At 36.3% G+C, this 20,954-nt stretch overlaps 3 protein-coding genes across 4 annotated transcripts; all 3 read right to left on the bottom strand.

Moving 5' to 3' along the window:
- Window positions 1-3,777: 3,777 nt before the first annotated feature.
- On the bottom strand, window positions 3,778-5,382 carry grem1a (gremlin 1a, DAN family BMP antagonist). Its single transcript, XM_061987156.2, has 2 exons — window positions 5,235-5,382; window positions 3,778-5,150 (listed from the first exon to the last, which is right to left on the bottom strand). The coding sequence occupies exon 2, from the start codon at window positions 5,140-5,142 to the stop codon at window positions 4,600-4,602; it is 543 nt and encodes a 180-aa protein (XP_061843140.1). The 5' UTR covers window positions 5,143-5,150; window positions 5,235-5,382; the 3' UTR covers window positions 3,778-4,599.
- Window positions 5,263-12,830, bottom strand: scg5 (secretogranin V). 2 transcript variants are annotated; one of them, XM_061987154.2, is made up of 6 exons: window positions 12,697-12,830; window positions 12,177-12,402; window positions 11,904-12,053; window positions 10,513-10,625; window positions 8,068-8,121; window positions 5,263-7,978 (listed from the first exon to the last, which is right to left on the bottom strand). In XM_061987154.2, the coding sequence occupies exons 2-6, from the start codon at window positions 12,400-12,402 to the stop codon at window positions 7,853-7,855; spliced, it is 669 nt and encodes a 222-aa protein (XP_061843138.2). In that variant the 5' UTR covers window positions 12,697-12,830; the 3' UTR covers window positions 5,263-7,852. The 2 variants fall into 2 exon arrangements, with proteins under 2 accessions (XP_061843138.2, XP_061843139.2); XM_061987155.2 differs by having other exon boundaries at window positions 7,831-7,978; window positions 10,513-10,622.
- Window positions 12,831-14,236: 1,406 nt separating this feature from the next.
- LOC133623549 (inactive Rho GTPase-activating protein 11B-like) lies at window positions 14,237-20,947 on the bottom strand. The gene is made up of 8 exons (XM_061986765.2): window positions 20,714-20,947; window positions 20,546-20,642; window positions 16,546-16,802; window positions 16,166-16,317; window positions 15,975-16,082; window positions 14,667-14,828; window positions 14,554-14,599; window positions 14,237-14,474 (listed from the first exon to the last, which is right to left on the bottom strand). Exons 1-8 carry the CDS (start codon window positions 20,887-20,889, stop codon window positions 14,378-14,380), a joined length of 1,095 nt encoding a protein of 364 aa, XP_061842749.1. The 5' UTR covers window positions 20,890-20,947; the 3' UTR covers window positions 14,237-14,377.
- Between the last annotated feature and the right edge of the window lie 7 nt (window positions 20,948-20,954).

Here is a 20,954-nt window from a genome sequence, read left to right as displayed (position 1 = left end):
AACTAGCAGTCTAATTGCCAGCAAGCGATTAGCGCTCTAGTCACTAGCTAGACATTTATTGCACTAGTTGCCAGGTAGCAATTAGCGCTGTAGTTGCCAGCTCGGGATTACTGTGCTAGTTGCCAGCTAGCACTAAATACCAGCTCACAATTTGCGCTCAAAATTCCAGCTAGCGATTTGCGCACTAGTTGCCAGCTAAAATTAGCGCTCTAGCTGTCAGCTAATGATTAGCGTGGCAGTTGCTAGCTAGTGTTTAGCGCTCTAATTGCCAGCTAGATATTTGCCCACTAGTTTAGACTGACCATACGTCCTCTTCTCCCCAGACATATCCTCTTTTGTGGGGGTTTCTTAAATGCCTCAAATGTCCGGCATTTTGAGTCAGGGTTGCGTGTATTTTCAATGTATGTTCAGGGTTAAGAAAGGGTTGAAAACAAAACAAATTGTGCGCACGCAGCAGCATTCGAGAGGGAGGGGCAGAGACAGAGAAAGCGAGGGAGAGGATTGATTGACATACTTGCCAACCCTCCCGATTTTCCCGGGAGACTCCCGAATTTCAATGCCCCTCCCGAAAATCCCCCGGAGCAACCATTCTCCTGAATTTCTCCCGATTTCCACACAGACAACAATATTGAGGGCGTGCCTTAATAGCGCTGCCTTTGCGTGCCGGCCCAGCCACACAATATTTATGGCTCTCCACACACGCAAGAGAATGCAAGGCATACTTGGTCAACAGCCATACAGGTCACACTGAGGTTGGCCATATAAACAACTTTAACACTGTTACAAATATGCGCCACACTGTGAACCCACACCAAGCAAGAATGACAAACACATTTCAGGAGAACATCCGCACCGTAACACAACATAAACACAACAGAACAAATACCCAGAACCCCTTGCAGCACTAACTCTTCCGGGACGTTACAATATCATCCCCCGCTACCCCCTACCCCTCCCCACCTCATATATATATATATATATATATATATATATATATACATATACACACACAATCAGAATCAGAATCAGAAATACTTTATTACTCCCCGAGGAGAAATTAAAATTTAGAGGTTATTTTGAATATTTCTACCTCTGCACTTTTTTCCAAAACTGTGAATGTTACAGAATATAAGTGTGACTTGTTTTGTTATACTGTCAAGCAGTGTTGGCGTTAACACACTTGTGTCTTTTTAACACATTGAAATCAGAAAGGACGCAGATTTTTTTTTTTTTTTTACCATTTGCGGCCCACAGCTAATGTTTTAAAGTCCCACGGCACATTCTAAAAATACTATTAAAATAACCAAAAACATAAAAAAAGTGAAATAAAAAAACTTAAAGATGAAATGTATTTTAGAAAAAGTTGCAAGGTTGACTAATAAAACAAAGCTGTTTTTTTTTTTTTTTTCAAACTGTCATTGCTCAAAACATAATATTGAATCAAAATGAATGTTATTATGAATTATTGACCTATCAAAGGTTCCGATTACTTCACATCAAATATTCCACTGAGAAAATATTTTTGGTGAAAGATTTTGCATATTTTGTTGCCATAAAAAAATATAGTTTTGTTTGACCTAAAATGGGCAGAAAATAAACAAAACAAAAAAACAAACAAACAAAAAAAAGAACATAAAAAACCCTAAAACATTTTGAAATGAGGAATAGATCTGAAGTTGATGTAGACTCCAGAGATTTAAGCGTTAAATATAAAATGTATGTATGCCCTGGCACACCATTATCATCATTTCATGACCCAAGCAAAACACATTTTACACTTTTATACTGATATAAATACACCTACAACTTATTAAATAAAAACATAGAAAAAACTACCAGCAGCGGTAAAGTTTAGATCCATGAAGGAAAGAAGAAAGTGAATGTTTATAACTGAATACATATACATATGCATACAAATGTGTCTTCTTTTTTGATTATTTCTTTTAATGAATTAAGTAACGTTTATGACAACCTTTTTCCAAAACACAATATAGAATGTGAGATATAACAGGATAATGCATATGTTTATCATTTGTTTTCAAAACGCTTACAAAAAAGTGGGACCCCAAAAATTTACTGTGGGACCCCATTTTTATGACTTGATGGGGTCCCTGGGACCTCATTTTGAAAATTCCTAGCGCCAAAACTGCTGTCTCACAGAGGAGAAAAAAATGCTTTATTTAAATAAATATATTATTTATAAAGCAAGTTCGAGTATCATTGGCAAATGTTCACCTAGTCCCGGCCTTGGCACGCATATATGTGTCCTCTTTTTGGGATTTCACAATATGGGCAGCCTACACAAGTTGCATCTAGAAATTAGCGGTCTACTTGCTAGCTAGCACTTAACGCGCTAGTTGCCAGCTAGAAATTAGCGCTCTAGTTGTCAACTAGCGATTAGCACTGCAGTTGCCAGATAATAATTAGCATACTATTTGTCAGCTAGCTATTAGCAAAAAATATTTCACCAATTTCTACAAACCCCATTAAGTGTAATTGTTTTCGATTCATGCAACTAGTATTCATTTAATATGAAAAAAATATCTAAACTAATTTTCTATGATTTTAATATTTTGGATGCAATTATGTAAAAAAAAAGTTATTTTGCAAGTATGGATGTTTATTTTTAAACAGTATTTTGCATCATCTTAATGAGAAAAATCATACCTAACTGTGAATATGTTCAAAATGATCCAAATTATTTTAATTTGTTTTTTTGTTTAAATTTTTTTGTAATACATTTTAGTTTAATACAACATTTCTACATTTTCAAAACGATTTCTAAAAAGAATAAAACATTAAGTATACACATATTTTGAATTAAATATGATTTATTTAGCTAGTATTATTGATTTAAAAAAATAAAAACATTTTGTCTTTTTTAACATTTTGTGATGCAATAGTGTTTAAAAAAAAAAAAGTATTAATAGAAAAATTTTTACCAAATATTTTAGTATGCACCCAATTATTGTACTATTCTAATGATAAAAATATTACCTAATTGTGAATATGTTCAATTTGACCCAAATTATTTTAATTCAGTTTTTTTATTACATTTTTCAAATTGTTTTTAGTTTAATACAACATTTCTACATTTTTAAAACGATTTCTAAAAAGAATAAAACATTTACTGTAAACATATTTTGAATAATAACTGAATATGTCCAATTTGATATAAATATTTATATTTTGTGTTGAATTCTAACTAATCATTTTTGTTTAGTACAAAAAACAATTGACCAATTTCTACAAAACCCCATTGTCAACATTTTTTATTCAATATAGCTAGTATTAATTTAATACAAAAATGAATTAAAAAATGAATTAAAACGTGGGTTAATCTGCATGCATTAAAGTACATTTTTGCTAAGTATCTTAATGATGTACCCAATCCTATTGAGAAAAATAAATATATACAACTTGACCAAATTTTGAATTTAAAATTTCAAAATAATTGTAATTATTTTGATTTAAATAAAAAAATACTTGGGCAAATATTACACAACTCCATTTAATGTTAAAACAAACAGAAAAACTTCAATATGCTTTATATAATTAGTATTAATTTAAAATAACAATAAATTCATATCGGAATATGTTCAGTTTGATCCAAATTATTTTAATTAGTTTTTCATTTAATTTTTTACAATTATCTTTAGTTTAATACAAATTTTCTAAATTTTTAAAACGATTTCTATAAAGAATGAAACATTAAGTGTAAACATATTTTGAATTAAATATGACTTATTTAGCTAGTATTATTATTTTTTTTTTATATACATTTTAGGAATACATGAAGGTTCATTTTTACCAAATATTTTAGTATGCACCCAATTATTGTATTATATGTTAATGATAAAAAAAAATACATAACTAAATATGTCCATTTTGATACAAATATTTTTTGATACATTTTAACTAATCATTTTTGTTCAATACAAAAAACTTTTGACAAATTCTTGCAAAACCCCATTGTCAACATTTTTAATTCAATGTAACTAGTATTGATTTAATATAAAAATGAATTGACCATATTTTATTTTACGATTTAACTATGTGAGTTGTGTGGTCGTCTGTCCTCTGTTGTCCTCTGTGTTTTTTTGGTTGTTTTTTTTAATATAAATTTTGATTTCTATTTACTGTTTTAATTGGTTTTACCCTTTAAAATCGTTTTTAATCATATTTATTTTTATATTGTTTTTATATTTATTTATTTTTTGTTTTTATTCAGTCATTGGTGGAGCATAATATTGTTTTTAATATTGTTTTCAACATGGCTGTGCAGCACTTTGGAAACATTCTTGTTGTTTAAATGTGCTATATAAATAAAGTGGATTGGATTGGATTGGATTTTCAAAATAATTGTCATTATTTTAGTTCAAATCGAAAAATATTTGAGCAATTATTACAAAACCCCATTAAATGTAAAAAAAAAAATACTCCATATGCTTTATATGAGTATTAATTTAAAATAACAATAAATTAATATTGGAATATGTCCAATTTGATCCACATTAGGATGTTTTTAGTCCATTGCTGGTTGGACTTGTAGAGTAAAAAAAAAAAATTAAATAAAAATCCAAGGTTTTTGGAGTGAAGTTATGAATCCGTGCCTATGGTGGCGCACCGGCACTGCTTGACGCGCTGCACCCGTTTCTTCCTGGTCCCCGGGGTCTGTCCGGGGCAGAAGAGGGTGTACGTCACCGTGCTGAAGCTTTTGGGCTTGCAGGCCGAGCAGGACTCGAAGGCGTCCCCGTGCCGGTAAACGTGCCGGGGGATGTAGAAGGAGTTGCACTGGCCGTAGCAGAAGCGGTTGATGACGGCGCGGCTCAGGCAGCCTTCCTCGCGGATGGTCTGCTTGAGGGGCTGCGTCTTGCACCAGTCCAGGCGCAGGTACCGACGCTCCGTCACGTGCAGCGCCTCCTGGCTGGACTCCAGAACCTCGTCCGTCGTGCCGACAGCCGCCGGCGCCATCCCGCGGGAAATGAAGCCGCTGATGGGAGGTGACGGCTGGCAATTACGCGCCGGCGCGTCGTTCTGGTTGGAATTATCTGCGTGCGGGAACTGTCCCTGGAAGGCAGCGGACTTGCTGGGGACCAGAACCAGAACCGCGGAGAACGTCAACAGGGACTTGACTCTCATCGTGGACGCTGGAAAGCACACGGAGGCATTTACGCACAGGTTTTACGCACACTTTACGCACAGGTTTTACGCACGTTGAAATACTGAATTACCTGTTTATCTTCCAGAATATCCCGAGCATGTGTTGAGTGCGCATGTCCTCTCTGGCTTTTATGCGCTTTCTTCCTGCGCCTGCCCTGAAACCACGCCCCCTTTTAAGAAAACAAAAACAAAAACGTGCCACTCGTGTCCGATGCAGATATTTATTTTATAAGACAGGAACAAACAAAACTATTATATTTCAACAAACTGAAGTATTTTTTTTTTTTTTTTTTTTTTTTAATAATTTTACATCATTCTATAGTTTTTTTTTTACCATGAATTGATTAACGTGGATCCCGACTTAAACAGGTTGAAAAACTTATTTGGGTGTTACCATTTACCGTATTTTTCAGACTATAAGTCGCAGTTTTTTTCATAGTTTGGCCGGGGGTGCAACTTATACTCAGGAGCGACTTATGTGTGAAATTATTAACACATTACCGTAAAATATCAAGTAATATTATTTAGCTCATTCACGTAAGAGACTAGACGTATAAGATTTCATGGGATTTAGCGATTAGGAGTGACAGATTGTTTGGTAAACGTATAGCATGTTCTATATGTTATAGTTATTTGAATGACTCTTACCATAATATGTTACGTTAACATACCAGGCACATTCTCAGTTGGTTATTTATGCCTCATATAACGTACACTTATTCAGCCTGTTGTTCACTATTCTTTATTTTAAATTGCCTTTCAAATGTCTATTCTTGGTGTTGGGTTTTATCAAATACATTTCCCCAAAAAGTGCGACTTATACTCCAGTGTGACTTATATATGTTTTTTTCCTTCTTTATTATGCATTTTCGGCAGGTGCGACTTATACTCCGAAAAATACGGTAGTGGTCAACTGTATGGAATATGTACTGTACTGTGCAATCTACTAATAAAAGTTTCAATCAATCAATCAAAAGCTATGGCTTTGGCACCATCTAGTGGTACGCCAAAGAATCACTTCCTTAAATATTCAAACGCAGTGTTACTGTTCAAACAGTCTAATGTTGCAGCGGCCAAAAATATTATACATACTTCTGCCTTGTTTTTAATGAATACTTAGGCCTACTACACTACTGTATTTTCATGCTGGTCATTATGGTGGTACTTGGAGAGCCAAGTGTTTTATAGCCAAAAGTGTTGCACACAACAAAAAGAGTTGGATTTAATTTTGCAAAAGTGTAATATACTTTGTTATAACTTTTTTAAAAGACGTACACATAATTAAAATTAGTATTTTAATCTCTTTACAGCCACTGTTGAAGTAATCTATACTGTACATATTAAGGGTGTCCCAATACAACTTTTTCACTTCCGATACCGCTGTTGGAGCTCTCAGTAACGGCCAATACTGATCCGATGCGATATCAGCAGGAATCATATGTATTACTTTGTAGTGTGGAAAGTTGTACAAAGGTTTGATTAAGTGAAATTATACACACAGAGAACAATGGTAGGTATGAAAAACACTAGCATATTTACTATTAACCATGCAGGAATGGATTTATGCTGTCTTTAAATTAGAATATTGTTTTTAGCGACACCTAGTGGCCACAAAATTTCTTTACTTTATCAGTATCGTGCTTTCTTCAAAAAGCTGTGCGCTGCAAAACATGCTTATTGTAGCCATTAATCCTGACTATTGATTATTTGAATTTTGTATTATTATTATTTTTTAATCTTTACAAATTGTTTTATTCATGTTTTGTTGTGTTAAAGTGTTTTGTACACTGTGCACCTGGATTAATGTGAATTATTTTTGTACTTATTTACTTTTTTATTTTCCAGTACCAAATGACTCAAACTGGTCAAACCTTTTTTATAGTTTAAATAAGTATTACGTTTTTTTAACAATGTCAAAAAAGTTATTTGTTGCACGTTGACCTATATATTATTTTTAATGTTATTAAGGATACAATGTTATGCAGAGATGTACTTACAGCAATTTCATAGACAAATGATACGGGCGCGGAATGTTTTCTTCATCCGAAGGGCGGCGTAACAGAAAATAGTTGAGAAGGTTTGATTCATGACGCTGAAAGTTGAATGATGCGGACACGCTTGTTACTGGATACTTTCCAATATCTGCCTTGGAGACTGTATATGAGTAAGTGACACGCAACTATAATTACTTTGTACTTGTTTATATTGACAAATGCTCTGTTTTAGACTGCAATATTGTTCAATTCAGAACACTTATTTCGTATATCTGGCTTGCATGCTATTGTGTAGCTGCTAGCTCCTAGTAGCCTAGAGGCTACCATGTTTACTTTTTGTAAATGACTTGTGTTTATTGGAGGACGTTTGGACGTTAACTGGCTGTCCAGCTGTGCGCTGCAGGACTGCTTGTATCGGGCATTTTACACACAAGCCGATATCATTCCAATTATTGCTGATATCGGATCGATATCAACATCGGATAAGGACACCCCTGTTTATATTCAAGATATCTGCTCATCTGATTTTACTTTCCAATTAAACTCCACGATGTTCATCTCCATTATTATGAATAAACATTTTTTTATATAAATGCTATCCCAGCCAGTTGACATATGATCAAAATAAACTTGTTGCCTTATTTTCATAGATTTTTTTTGACTGCTTCAATTGTAACCAAAACTATATTTTGAAATTAATTTGTGGGTTTGGTGCTTGCAGGCATGGTCGATGCCTCCTCTTCCTCCGAGAAGTCGGGGACAGATTTCTTGGCCACCACGTTGTCCAGCCTCTGGCCCATCAGGTAGGGGTTGCTGACGCTCTGGAAACAGGGCAAGGAGAAAATACAAGTCAGGGACTACTGTGGGATTCATTGATAACTCAAAACGATGTGTCCAAAAGGTCTTTCACCCTTTTTCTCCGCTTTGCGCCACCCTTCAGTTTTTGGTACAGAAGTTCCTTATTCTGGAAAGATAAAAAAAACAAAGACAATATACAACCAGCGTTAACGCCTTCACTCAACTCTTCAAACGAACGAAAAACACATCTTTGGTTTTGCTCTTTGGTGCCCCCTAAAGCAATTATTTTTAAGTCTAGGTCCAAAGTGTGGCCCCGGCGGTTATTTGCAGCTTTTTTGTGATATTAGTATGGAATATCAGTTGTTATATTTTACTCAAACAGGTAAACATGGTAGGGTATAGGCTACTAAAAGATAGCAGCTACACAACAACTGAGCACACAATAGCACACAAGCTAGACCAGTGTTTTTCAACTTTTTTGAGCCAAGGCACATTTTTTTCATTGAAAAAATGCGGAGGCACACCACCAGCAGAAATCATTAAAAACTGAAACTCAGCAGCCGAAATTGACAATAAAAAGTCGTTGTCGCAATTGTTGGATATGACTTTAACTCATAACCAAGCATGCATCATTATAGCTCTTGTCTCAAAGTAGGTGTACTGTCACCCCGTCACATCACGCCCTGACTTATTTAGAGTTTTTTGCTGTTTTCCTGTGTGTAGTGTTTTAGTTCTTGTCTTGCGCTCCTATTTTGGTGGCTTTTTCTCTTTTTTGTAGCAGTTTCATGTCTTCCTTGACCGCTATTCCCCACACCTGCTTTGTTTTAGCAATCAAGAATATTTCAGTTGTTTTTATCCTTCTTTGTGTGGACATTGTTGATTGTTGTTTTTTTAACCCAAATAGGTGAAATTAGATCATCTCCCACGGCACACCAGACTGTATCTCACGGCACACTAGTGTGCCGCGGCACAGTGCTTGAAAAACACTGAGCTAGACATACTTAGTAATAAGTGTCCTTAATTGAACAAAATCGCAGTCTGAAAGAGCACATTTGTCAATACAAACTAGTATCAAATATTTGTAGTTGTATATTAATTACACATACAAAGTCTTCAAGGATGAAGCTTATTAGAAAGTATCCAGTAACAAACGTGTCCGTATCATTGGACTTACTGCATAATGGGCTTGATTTATCAATTGTTGCGACCACTATGTGTTGCCAAAAAAAAAATTGCCACTCCACTTCAACTTAAAAACAGCATGCGTCCATTCCAAACTGTTAAAATTAAATAGGTTAGTGTTTTTCATACCTAGCATTGTTCTGTTTGAGTAATTTTAGCGCACCGTTTTTTTGCTGGCAATTAGCGCGACAGTTGTCAGCTAGCGATGAGTGCGCCAATAGTTACCTAGCGATTGCCGCACCAGTTTTCTGCTAGTGTTGACAGCTAGCGAGTAACGCAGCGTTTGTCATCTAGCAATGAGTGCACCGTTGTCAGATAGCAATTAGGGCGCTGGTGGTCAGCTGGCGATTGGCATGCCAATTGTCAGCTAGCGACTAGTGCGCAAGTTGTCAGCTAGCAATGAGTGCGCCAATTGTCAGCTAGCGGTTAGCACGGTAGTTGTCAGCTCGCGATGAGTGCGCCAATCGCTAGCTAACTATTGCCGCACTAATTTTCTGCTAGTGTTGAAAGCTAGCAAGTAACGCGCTGGTTGTCATCTAGCGATGAGTGCACAGTTGTCATCTAGCGATGAGTGCACAGTTGTCATCTAGCGATTAGGGCGCCAGTTGTCAGCTGGCGTTTACCGTGCCAGTTGTCAACCAGCGATTAACGCGCCAATTGTCAACGAGCAACAAGTGCGCTAATAGTCAGCTAGCAATTGGTGCACCAGTTTTCAGCTAGCGTTTACTGCGCTAGCTAGTTGCCAATTTTGTTTTTGCTAAAATCCCACACTACAAAATAATAAAAGTACAGTATGTACTATAATTTGTGCTGATATCGTATCGGATTTTCATCATTATCGGCCAATACTCATAGCTCCAATATTGGTATTGTATCTGAAGTGAAAAAGTTGGGGAATCCCAAATAATAATATAATTTGTGATATAATTCTTATCCACTGATAATAATTTTACATGACACATCTAATATCTACTGTACTTTAGGCTAAAGGGACTTTTTTTTTTTAAATAAATGCAAAAAAACCCCCAAAAAAACATTCAATGATATTTAGCTGAATAATAGGTTGTATGATTATTAAAACTCACAATTGCAACTTTGTATTACAGCAAGAATACAAATATTTCAGGGAGCTTTTAGGTCCTCTAAAAAGGCTCAATGATGCTTTTACATGTTTTAAAAAGCTAGTGTTAATCAAAATAATCCAATAAATATTGTTTTAGTGCATGTAAACATGCTGAGTGTGCGTTTGTGAGGAACCTTCAGCAGTTTACATAAGAATCAATGAGTAATACTAAAGACAGACATTGGGGCCACAAACAGAAAAAGATTGTTTTATGGCTACACAAATTCTGGTGATATTAATGTTTGTACTGACCCACTTCATCAGAGCTGGGTACTGGTTTCCCGGGTCATACAAGTGTCCGTGCTTCTGGAACTCCCGGCTGAACTCGGCTGTGTCTGGAGCGTTTTCCATACACCCGTCAGCTACTGAACAGGAAGTAGCATAAACAGCACACTCATTATTTCCCCAAAACACACCATTCTTGACAGAAATAAAACATATGGAGCTAATTTAGGGCCAAAAAATGTTATACTTCAGAAAATACATTTTGAAACTGAAAAATCAAGTTTTGATGTTGAATTTGGAAAAAGTATCAGTGTATTTATTGTAAAAATAAGTACACACTTTTTTCTTTTTTTCAGATTGCAGAAAAAACCAGGTGGAAAAAAATAATCTGAAAAAGGGGGGTGGGAGTAAAATAAGAATATTTGAAAAAGGAAAAAAGGGGAAAAAGGGAAAAAAAAAAAAAAAAAAAAATTATATTAAAAATATAAAAGGTAAATAAAATAAAATAAAAAAAACAGCAAAAAAAACAAACTGAAAAAAATAAGGGGAACATAAAAAGAAAGAAAAAAGAGAAAAATGTCTAAAAATAAATACATAAAAAGGGGACAAAATTAAGAAAGAAAAAAAACAAATAGATTAAGAGTAATAAAAAGGAAAAAAATATATATACATCTGAAGAATAAAAAGGGCAAAAATAGAAAAAATAAAAATATTACCTGAACAATAAAAAGGGGGAAAAAAGTAAAAAAGAATCTGAAAAAGAAAAATGGAAAAAAAAAAGAAAAAAATAGAGAGATTTGTTTTCCTAAAAATAAAAATGGTTAAAAAAAAAGAAAAACGTTTAAAAAAGGAAAAATGTCTGAAAAATAAAAAGGGGGAATAAGAAAATAAAGAAAAAAAGACAAAAATAATCTAAAAAAAAAAAAACGTGGTAAAAAAGAGAAAAAAAGAGAAAAGCTTACCTGAAAAATAAAAAGGGAAGAGGACAAGAAAAACATATATATATATATATATATATATATATATATATATCTGAAAAATAAAAAGAAAGAAATATATAAATATATATAATAAAAAGTGGAACATGGAAAAAGAAAGAAAAAATAATCTGAAAAAAAAAAAATGGATGAATAGGAAAAAGAAAAAAAAATCTGAAAAAGAAAGATCTGAACCTGACCAAAAATATGTACTGTAAAAAGTATATGACTCGGAAAAAAAAAAAAGCTCAAATATCAAAATATATAAAATATATATTGAAAAAATGTAACAACGTATTGTTATCTTGTATACACTTACCTATGTATTTTTCAGAACGAGATTTTAAAAATGTCAAAGTTTAGTTTTGTCCCTATAGGGACAAAACTAAACTCTTAGGGAGATGAATTATAATTCATCTCCCTAAGAGTCTGAGTTCCTACCCGTCTTTCCGAGGGGACAAGGGTTTGGGGGGTCCGGGTAGCTGTGATCATCACTGAAGTCTTTGGGAACATTGTCCCCTGCCAGCTCAGCAACAATGTTGGGAATGTTCCCGTAAGGACCAAGGTGCTGCAGCCCCTCGTGAGCACCGCCTAGTGGAGGAAAATATAATGCCATTTAGAATAGTTTGCGTCATATGTATGTAATAATAAGAATATAAAATTAACGGTGTAACGTATGCGGGTTGATTGGCTTATATGCAATCATATTATTACCCTGTATGCTTTGCGGCCCGACGATGTTGGTGGCCTGGTGGGCAGGATACTCCACCCTGGGCCGAGCGATGCCCAGCTGCTCCATGACGCCGTGCAGGAGACGCTGGATGTCGGCCTCGGACACCTGACCAGCCCCGGGGGCACTGCGGGCCGCAGCACCGCCGAGCTGCAGGACCACCAGGAGCCCCAGCAGCGATAACCGCACCGCCGAGCTCATCTCCGTCATCTGCAGGTGAACAAAACAAACGCGCACGCCAACGATGAGCAAAATGAACTACTTTTCAGTCATAACATAATTACGTTTGCGTAAATATTAGATTGACTCTGTTATGATGCACATAAACGCAAAAAAACAATCTGCCGCTGCGTAAACACTGCCATTAAGGTCTATTTATAGCCATGGTCACGCATGTATATAACCTCACAACCTGCTTTTAAGTTCAGGTGAGCTTTTTGAGTGTCCACCAGAAAAATTATAGCAATTGTAACACAAACAAAAGACTGATGTTATTTTTCCTACCTTGTGTCAATAAAATGACCTGCAGACTAAACCGATGTCCGTCAAGGTAAAAGCATAACGAATGTCCGCGTTTCCGGCTTTCAAAATAAAAAGTAAAGCGACTATCAGTAAACCAGCAGGAATTGAATTATTTGAGCCCACAGCTAAACTAAAAAACATTTTCAGTCCCCGTTTTGTTGGAGTTGTATGAAAAATATCATAGTTCGAATTTATTCACGCGACACTTATTTTGAAAAACTGAGTGGGTTTCCTTGGCTACGGTGTTGCATAAAAGGTCCAGACTCAGTTGCTTAGTAACCAACACTACTCTCTCCTGATTGGCTTATGTGTTCAGCCGGGGAGACAAGAGGGAACAGGGACACGTTCGAGTGTCAAATTTCAGCAGTAGATAAAACAGGCTCGTCTTTGTCAATAATATTCATTTTATTTATATTCAAAGTTAAACACCTTTTTTTTTTTTTTTTTTTTTAAAGCGTAAACACATTTTGAATTTCTAATTGTTTTAAGTTTCACTCAAATGTCTCAAACTTTTTATTTATATTTTGACAGGTTAATAGTAAAATAACTCATGTTATGCAAAAGTATGCTACTTTTAACTTGTATTTGTAAAAAAATAATTAAAAAACATGTTTGATAATTTTGTTTAGGACTGAGAATAAACGTTTGATTATTTTCTGTTGTATTTTTACTCAAATGTCTCAAACTGCAGTCCTAATCAAAACTGTTATTTTTAACACGTTTGAATTAGTAAACTAACTCGTTATTCAAATTTACACAAATTTAAAACTATTTGTTAAAACATGTTAGATAGTGTTTAGGTCTAAGTGTAACACATTTTAGATTTGTTTTTTTACTTTTAAATGTCTGAAACTTCAGTCCTAAACAAACAGTTTAAGAATTGTGACTAAGATTAATAGTAAAATAACTAATGCAAAAATATATTAATTTAAAAATATCATTTGTTAAAAAAAAAATATATAATTATGTTTAGGACTGAAGCACAAACATTTCGGATTCATGTTTTTTTTTTTTTTTACTTTGAACTTGGATTTAAATAACTCGTTATGAAAATCCATACAAATTTAAAACAGATTATTTTGCTTAAAAAACATTGATCATTTTAAGACTGAGGTTTGTGATATTTGAGCAAATATATATATATTTTTAATCCAGATTGTTCTACACCCTTCAAAAAACAAATTTTATGCAAATTTATACCAATTTAAACCTGTGACATTTGATTAACAGGCCATCGAAGGGTTAAACCTAAAAAGTTTGAGGTATTTGAGCAAAGAAAGAAACAATATGAATCTATGTTAGTATGTTCTTGGGAAAATGACGGACTGTGTCCGGTTTGGCTTTGGAGTAAGAGCCAGCAAGAGCCAATTTAACTTGGAAAAAAAACCTCAGGATAAAGTCTGTATAATGGAGTAACACCACAATTATGGTCAAAAATCTGAAAAATGTACTGAAAGGACAAAGAACAAAAACAAAACATTTGTCCCTTGAGACTTAAAGGAAAATCCAATCATAAAAATGCTTGTATTTTTGTATAAACATGAAGAAAACATTTTATTGAGCATGAATTATGCAGAAACATGACCCATACAACATAAATACAAATGTTTACATAAATTAAATGGTGATTTCTATTTAAAATTAAAATCCATGTGTACTTGTGTCATAGAGAGGAGCGTCTATTCCAGGCCGCTAGCTGTAATTTTCCCATTCCAGCGAGCACAGAAGGTGTGAAGGAGACATCAGGTCCTCGAACCAGCCTTGGGAAAAGGCCAAAGCACGTCTTCATAAGTCAGATCAATACACCATAAATAGGTTTTGCTTCAAATAAAAACTTACCTCTTCATTCTCTCAGATGTAGACGCTGCACTGGAAAAATTGTGTTCTATGCAAAGATGTCGAGATATTTATTTTTAGATAGTATCATTCACACCAACAACACATGGAAGTACCTGCAGATGGCAGACATGTCCTAAACAGAAGGACATTGGGGAAAGTCTCCTGACCCAGACTCCTCCTCAGTGTCGGTTTTTCCTGCAGGGTGGGCTCCAGTTTCTGCTGAGAGACAGGCAGTCTGACCTTTGACCTTCCCTGAATCCACGGCACAGTCTTCACTGACCCAAGGAACGCAACAAAACAAAAAAAGGTGAGTCAAATTATGTGTAGCATAAATGTGTCAGTTAACTGTAAAATCTCCTAAAGTCACTGCAAATGCAAATAGGGAGATATATATATATATATATATATATATATATATATATATATATATATGTTTACAAATTTGGTAAAAATCATAATGAAACTTTTTCAAAACAGGTTACAGGTTAGAAAAGCTTGATTGCATGGAGATAAATGGCCTAAAAATGTCTAAGCATTTTATTTAAAAAAATATATTTTTTAAAATAAATAAATAAATTGATTTTTGAACATTTGAATGCTGTGAATCATTTTTTGTTGAGCCCTTATAAATAGCACCAAGGACCAAAAAGCACTAGGTCAAAAAACATTGGTATTTAAAGGGGAACTGCACTTTTTCTCTGAATTTTGCCTATCATTCCCAATCATTATGAAAGACATTGATGTTTTGTTTTTTTCCCCCCATTCTAAATATTAAATAAATGCGATCAAAAGCTTCCAATGGAACCTACAAGCCACGCAATTCACTTAAAAAAAACATCCAAACACCATTAGGGTTTTACATACATGATGTAAGTATGTATGTAATGTAGTAACGGGCACATTTATATTTAGTAATTACATATTTTGATCACTTTAAGCACCCTTAACTATTACTCACTGCAGACTTTTTGAGAGCCAACAGACATAATAAAACATCACTTAATGAACAATGTCAGAAGTCATTAAGATGCCGACTGCTAGGATGTTCATATATTCCAATTTAGATGAATGAGTTGACCGCTAAAAAAACAATACAATTGCTTGGCAACAAAAGATGACAAATAGGGGATGTGACATACATTTTGATCGACAAAACATAAAATACGCTTTATTTTTATATTACAAGATCACAGAACTCTACAAAACTAAATATAATTAAAATTAAAGCCATTTTGAATTGAAATTTTGTGTCAAAGGAAAGCCAAAGGGAGCCAGGGCAGAGGCATGAAAGAGCCGCAGGTTGCAGACCCTTGCTTTAACTACAACATTGGTTCTGTTGCTGATATGTGATTAAATTTAGTTTTTTCCCCAATTTTGGCAACAGCTGTGAACAAACATGACCTGCTCCAATGATGTCCTACCTTTCAAACTGTGCCTCTTTCGGGTTCCTCTCTTTGAGCTTGTCTCCTTCACGAGATGGAAGTTCATCAGGAATTCCATGCTATCCATGACAACTTTGGGGATCACACCTGGTAGGCGTAGGTCACAACAAGGGTTAAGTACGGGTCTCAAGCGGCGGCATCATCCTGACAGTGGATGGGGATCACCGCACCGAATGATTGCGGATTTTCGACGAAGGCGCGCAGGACGAGAATTCGGAGTTCAAAGCGTCCTTCGGACATCTCGTCCTTGTTGGGAGGCGGTAAAAGACAGGGAGCAAAGACCATGGCCAGATTGGAGGCAGTCATCAGGTTTTCTTCACATCTGACAGGAAAAGAAAAGTGGTCAACATTGACGACCTGCCGACCACCATGCATCTACTAGTCATCCTCTAATTGTGTTATCGTGTATTTAACCTAACAGATTTAGTTTTCACCATTCAAGTCTCGTAATAGCTTCAAACCACCACAAGATGTCAGTATCACAGTCTGTCAGGCATCTTCAAAGGGTTGCTCTATCTAAAATAGTCAACCTAAAACTGCCACTCCTTACCTGTGGGATACTTTAGACAAAAAGTCAAACAAGTAATGCAGACAGGAGGAGTTTCTGGCAGGCAGCAAACAGGACAGCAGTTGGAGGGCCGAGGTCCTGTCCTGCAGAGGAGCAAGCGTCTGGGCCTTGAGCATGGCGTCTTGGATCTCCGGAGGAAATAACGGTTCCGGAAGCTCCCTGCAGAACTGTTTGACGAGGGTGGCCACATCGTAGGGGAGAGCAGTAGATAAACATGCCTCTCCGCGATTCAGCTTGGCCTGAAACATTCATAAATCGCAGGATTCATTCACACTTTGTTTAGTGCAAAGCATTATTATTTTTTTTTTTTACACACTCTAAAAAGACAGAACACCTCTCAGATTAGAACATTGCACAAAATAGAAAATGCTTCCTTTCTTAATGGGACCTAAAAAAACTAAATGGCCGACGACCTGTGCGTCTTACTGTATGTAGTCTATGATTTGCGTGTATACCATCATAATGAACATGTGTACAATTTATTCGCAATTTTCGTAACAACCTTGTTACCTTATGCCAGTAACAAGGTTGTTAGTCATATTACCGGTACTAAAGAATAAGAAATTAAATGTCAAGTTTGTTTTCATACAAAAAAATATATGTGGGGGCTACTATAATACATTTCTACTATGAATATACTAAAACCAATACAATGTAAATCAATATATGTTTGTGAACAATTTTGTTACAATTCAGCTTTGTGTTATAAAATAAATTAGCATAACATCTAATCCAAACCCCTTGAGATGTTTAATTTGTTATTTAATATTCAGCCAACTAAAACCTTTGAAAGAGCTTTAGCACACTGAAAAACTTAAAGGAAAAGCAAACATATGTACATTTGCATGAAAACGCACCATATACAGTAAAACTAGGGATGGGTAACTTTCACATTACAATCAATGCCGGTACCCATTTTCAGTACTGGTGTGTTAATAAATGTTAATTGTTTAATTAAAAAAATAATTTTCAATGTACCATTTTAAGATGAGCTGATTATGATAACTACGCTGTCCAGTTATGTCTTGTCTTATTACATTTCTGAGTCTAATTTGAAATTATTATATTGTGGACTTTGTATGCAGTTGCAATTCCAAGACTTAAAATGGCGGTAGTTAGGGGCGCACAAAAAAACAAAATCAATCATTCTGATTGTAAATTGATTATCTTTTCAAAAGTTGTTTAAAAAGATTTAAAAATAAAAACAATTTGGGATAAAAAAAAATTTTTTTTTTTTTTTTTAAATACATTTTAGGCTATCTCCATGCAACCAGGAGTTTTTTCTAACCTGTAACCTGTTTTGAAAAAGTATATCATTGTTATACCAAATACATTGCAAGAAATTGGTTTGAATCAAGAGCTGTTGAATCGAGAATCGATTCGGAATCAAATAGTCAACCCAGAATTCGCTTCGAATGGTTAGGTTCCCCAAGGTTCACTCCCTTAGCACTAGTGTATAGGCTAGTACGTTGCCTTGCATGGAAGTAACCTTTGCCACAAAGCTAAATGTCTAGTCTTATGGTGTGTTCCATTTGTACTGGGAAGTCAGAATTTCCAAGTTCCTAGTCGGAATTTCAACTGAAACGCCCCCCGAGGTCAGATTTCTGACTCGGAAAGTCCGAGCATTCTAACCACCCCGAGTTAGTTTCAAAGATGGCTGCTCTGAATGTAAACATGCGCTTCTATAATATCCGTCATTAGCACTTCTGATTAACTTTTTTTCTATTTCATGTGGTATGTACGCGGTTCATGGCTGGCAATAGCGTCCGTGTTTAATTTTCATCCATCATATTTGGAGGTTGCAGAAAGAGTCCATATTTTCCCATAAGTTGTTTTTATTCAGACAAGCGCAAAAATATCTTTCGTGGATGTGACCATCTTGATTTCCGACCTTGTAACTGGAATGCTCACATGCTCCGACTTCCAACTTCCGAGGTTAATAGAACACAGCATTACGTTGCGCCCTACAAAGTGTTTATACTGTAAGTATTGCCCTTATTACACACAAGCTCTTTGATTGAAACATGCATCTTAGTTGTAGTTTTCATCAACAAATGTGAAGGTGTTGAAATTAAAATCGCTAATGCCAATCGGTAGCATGTTTGGCAAAGCCAATAAAAGTTAGGGGCAGCATGGCTGAACAGGGGTTAGTACATGTGCCTCACAATATGAAGGTCCTGGGTCCGATCCTGGGCCGGGATCTTTCTGTGTGGAGTCAGCATGTTCTCCCCGTAACTGCGTGGGTTCCCTCCAGGTACTCCGGCTTCCTCCCACCTCCAAAGACATGCACCTGGGGATAGGTTGATTGGCAACACTAAATTGGCCCTAGTGTGTGAATGTTGTCTGTCTATCTGTGTTGGCCCTGCGATGAAGTGGCGACTTGTCCAGGGTGTACCCCGCCTTCAGCCCAAACGGAGCTGAGATAGGCTCCAGCCCGTAACCCCAAAAGGGACAAGCTCTAGAAAATGGATGGATGTTTTTATTCAGACAAGCGCAAAAATAACTTTCGTGGATGTGGCCATTTTTATTTCCGACCTTGTAAATTGAATGCTCACAAGCTCCAAAATCCAACTTCTGAGGTAAATGGAACACAGCATTATTTTAAAGTTAAGTTAAAGTACCAATGATTGTCACACACACACTAGCTGTGTTGAAATTTGTCCTCTGCATTTGACCCATCCCCTTGTTCAACCCCTGGGAGGTGAGGGGAGCAGTGGGCAGCAGCAGTGGCCGTGCCCGGGAATAATTTTTGGTGATTTAACCCCCAATTCCAACCCTTGATGCTGAGTGCCAAGCAGGGAGTTAATGGGTCCCATTTTTATAGTATGACTCGGCCGGGTTTTGAACTCACAACCTACCGATCTCAGGGCGGAAACTCTAACCACTAGGCCACTGAGTTGCGCCCTACAAAGTGTTTGTAGTGCAAGTATTGCCCTTATTACACACCAGCTCTTTGAAACATGCATCTTAGTTGTAGTTTTCATCAACAAATGTGGAGGTGTTGAAATTGCCATGTAAAATAATAAATAATGCCAATCAGTAACATGTATTTGGCGAAGCCAATAAAAGTTAGCATCGAGCTAGTGCATTTTAGAAAAGTGCAATCTTACTTTAAATAAATGGGTTATACTTGTATAGCGCTTTTCTACCTTCAAGGTGCTCAAAGCGCTTTGACACCATTTACACATTCACCCATTCACACACTGATGGTGGGAGCTGCCATTCAAGGCCCTCACCGCGACCCATCAGGAGCAAGGGTGACGTGTCTTGCTCAAGGACACAACAAACATGACACGGACGGACGGCGGAAGCTGGGGATCGAACCAGGAACCCTCAAGTTGTTGGCACGGTCTCTCTTCCAACCAAGCCACCACTTCACTTTCACTTTCCAAATTTTCTATCAGGCATACTTAAAGTAAAGTACTAATGATTGTCACACACGAAATGATTCTCTGCATTTGACCCATCACCCTTGATCACCCCCTGGGAGGTGAGGGGAACAGTGAGCATCAGCGGTGGCTGCACCCAGGAATAATTTTGGGTGATTTAACCCCCAATTCCAACCTTTAATGCTGAGTGCCAAGCAGGGAGGTAATGGGTCCCATTTTTATAGTCTTTGGTATGACTCGGCCGTTTTGTTGGCATGGAAAATTGCACCAATACGTGCTTGTTTACTCGCCAAGTGTTTAGTCTGCAACCGGACTTGGCGTCACAAGCAACAAAGGTATCAAATAATATTTAAAGGTCCAATAATATTTGTATATCGATACGCAGTCGGTGCCTATACAAAGTACTGAATTCAGTACACATCCTTAAGACGCAGGTCGTCGGCCATTTTGGTTTCCAGGTCCCCCCCCTTTTTATTTTATTTTTTAGAGGATTCGGGAACTTTGCTTTTTATTTTATTTTTTTTTACTTTGTTTTTTTTGTGCAATGTTCCAATCTGTGGTGTTCCTCATTTAGTCAGTGGATGACTACCCACCCTGAGAGACTTGATGCGAGGGAGAGAGCCTGGTTTTCTGAACAGACCCACGGTCCCAGCACGCTCCAGAAGCAACGAACAGGCGTCCACCAGAAAGCTGACACACACAAAAAGAGCAGACACATATTTAAAACCACAAAATGCCGTGTGGTTTCTCTCCGCACTTACCAGGGCACCAGGCCGAACTCGGAAATGAAGCACCTCGGCAAATTCTCCAAAGGGACACCAAAAACCTTCGCGCCGCCGAGGAAGAGTCGATTATTTTTCCTCTCAACACTTCTCACATTTATTCCATGGATGACTTGGAGGTGGAAGCGAATCACGTTATTGTCTGTAACCTTCATATTAAAAACCACAAGGCTATTAAAAGCAGTCTTTATAAAAACACAAATGAGTCCAGGAGGCAGGT

This window comes from Nerophis lumbriciformis, linkage group LG26, assembly GCF_033978685.3.
Source record: "Nerophis lumbriciformis linkage group LG26, RoL_Nlum_v2.1, whole genome shotgun sequence".
Classification (NCBI taxonomy): Eukaryota; Metazoa; Chordata; class Actinopteri; order Syngnathiformes; family Syngnathidae; genus Nerophis; species Nerophis lumbriciformis.
This window is presented reverse-complemented; position numbering and strand designations above follow the sequence as displayed.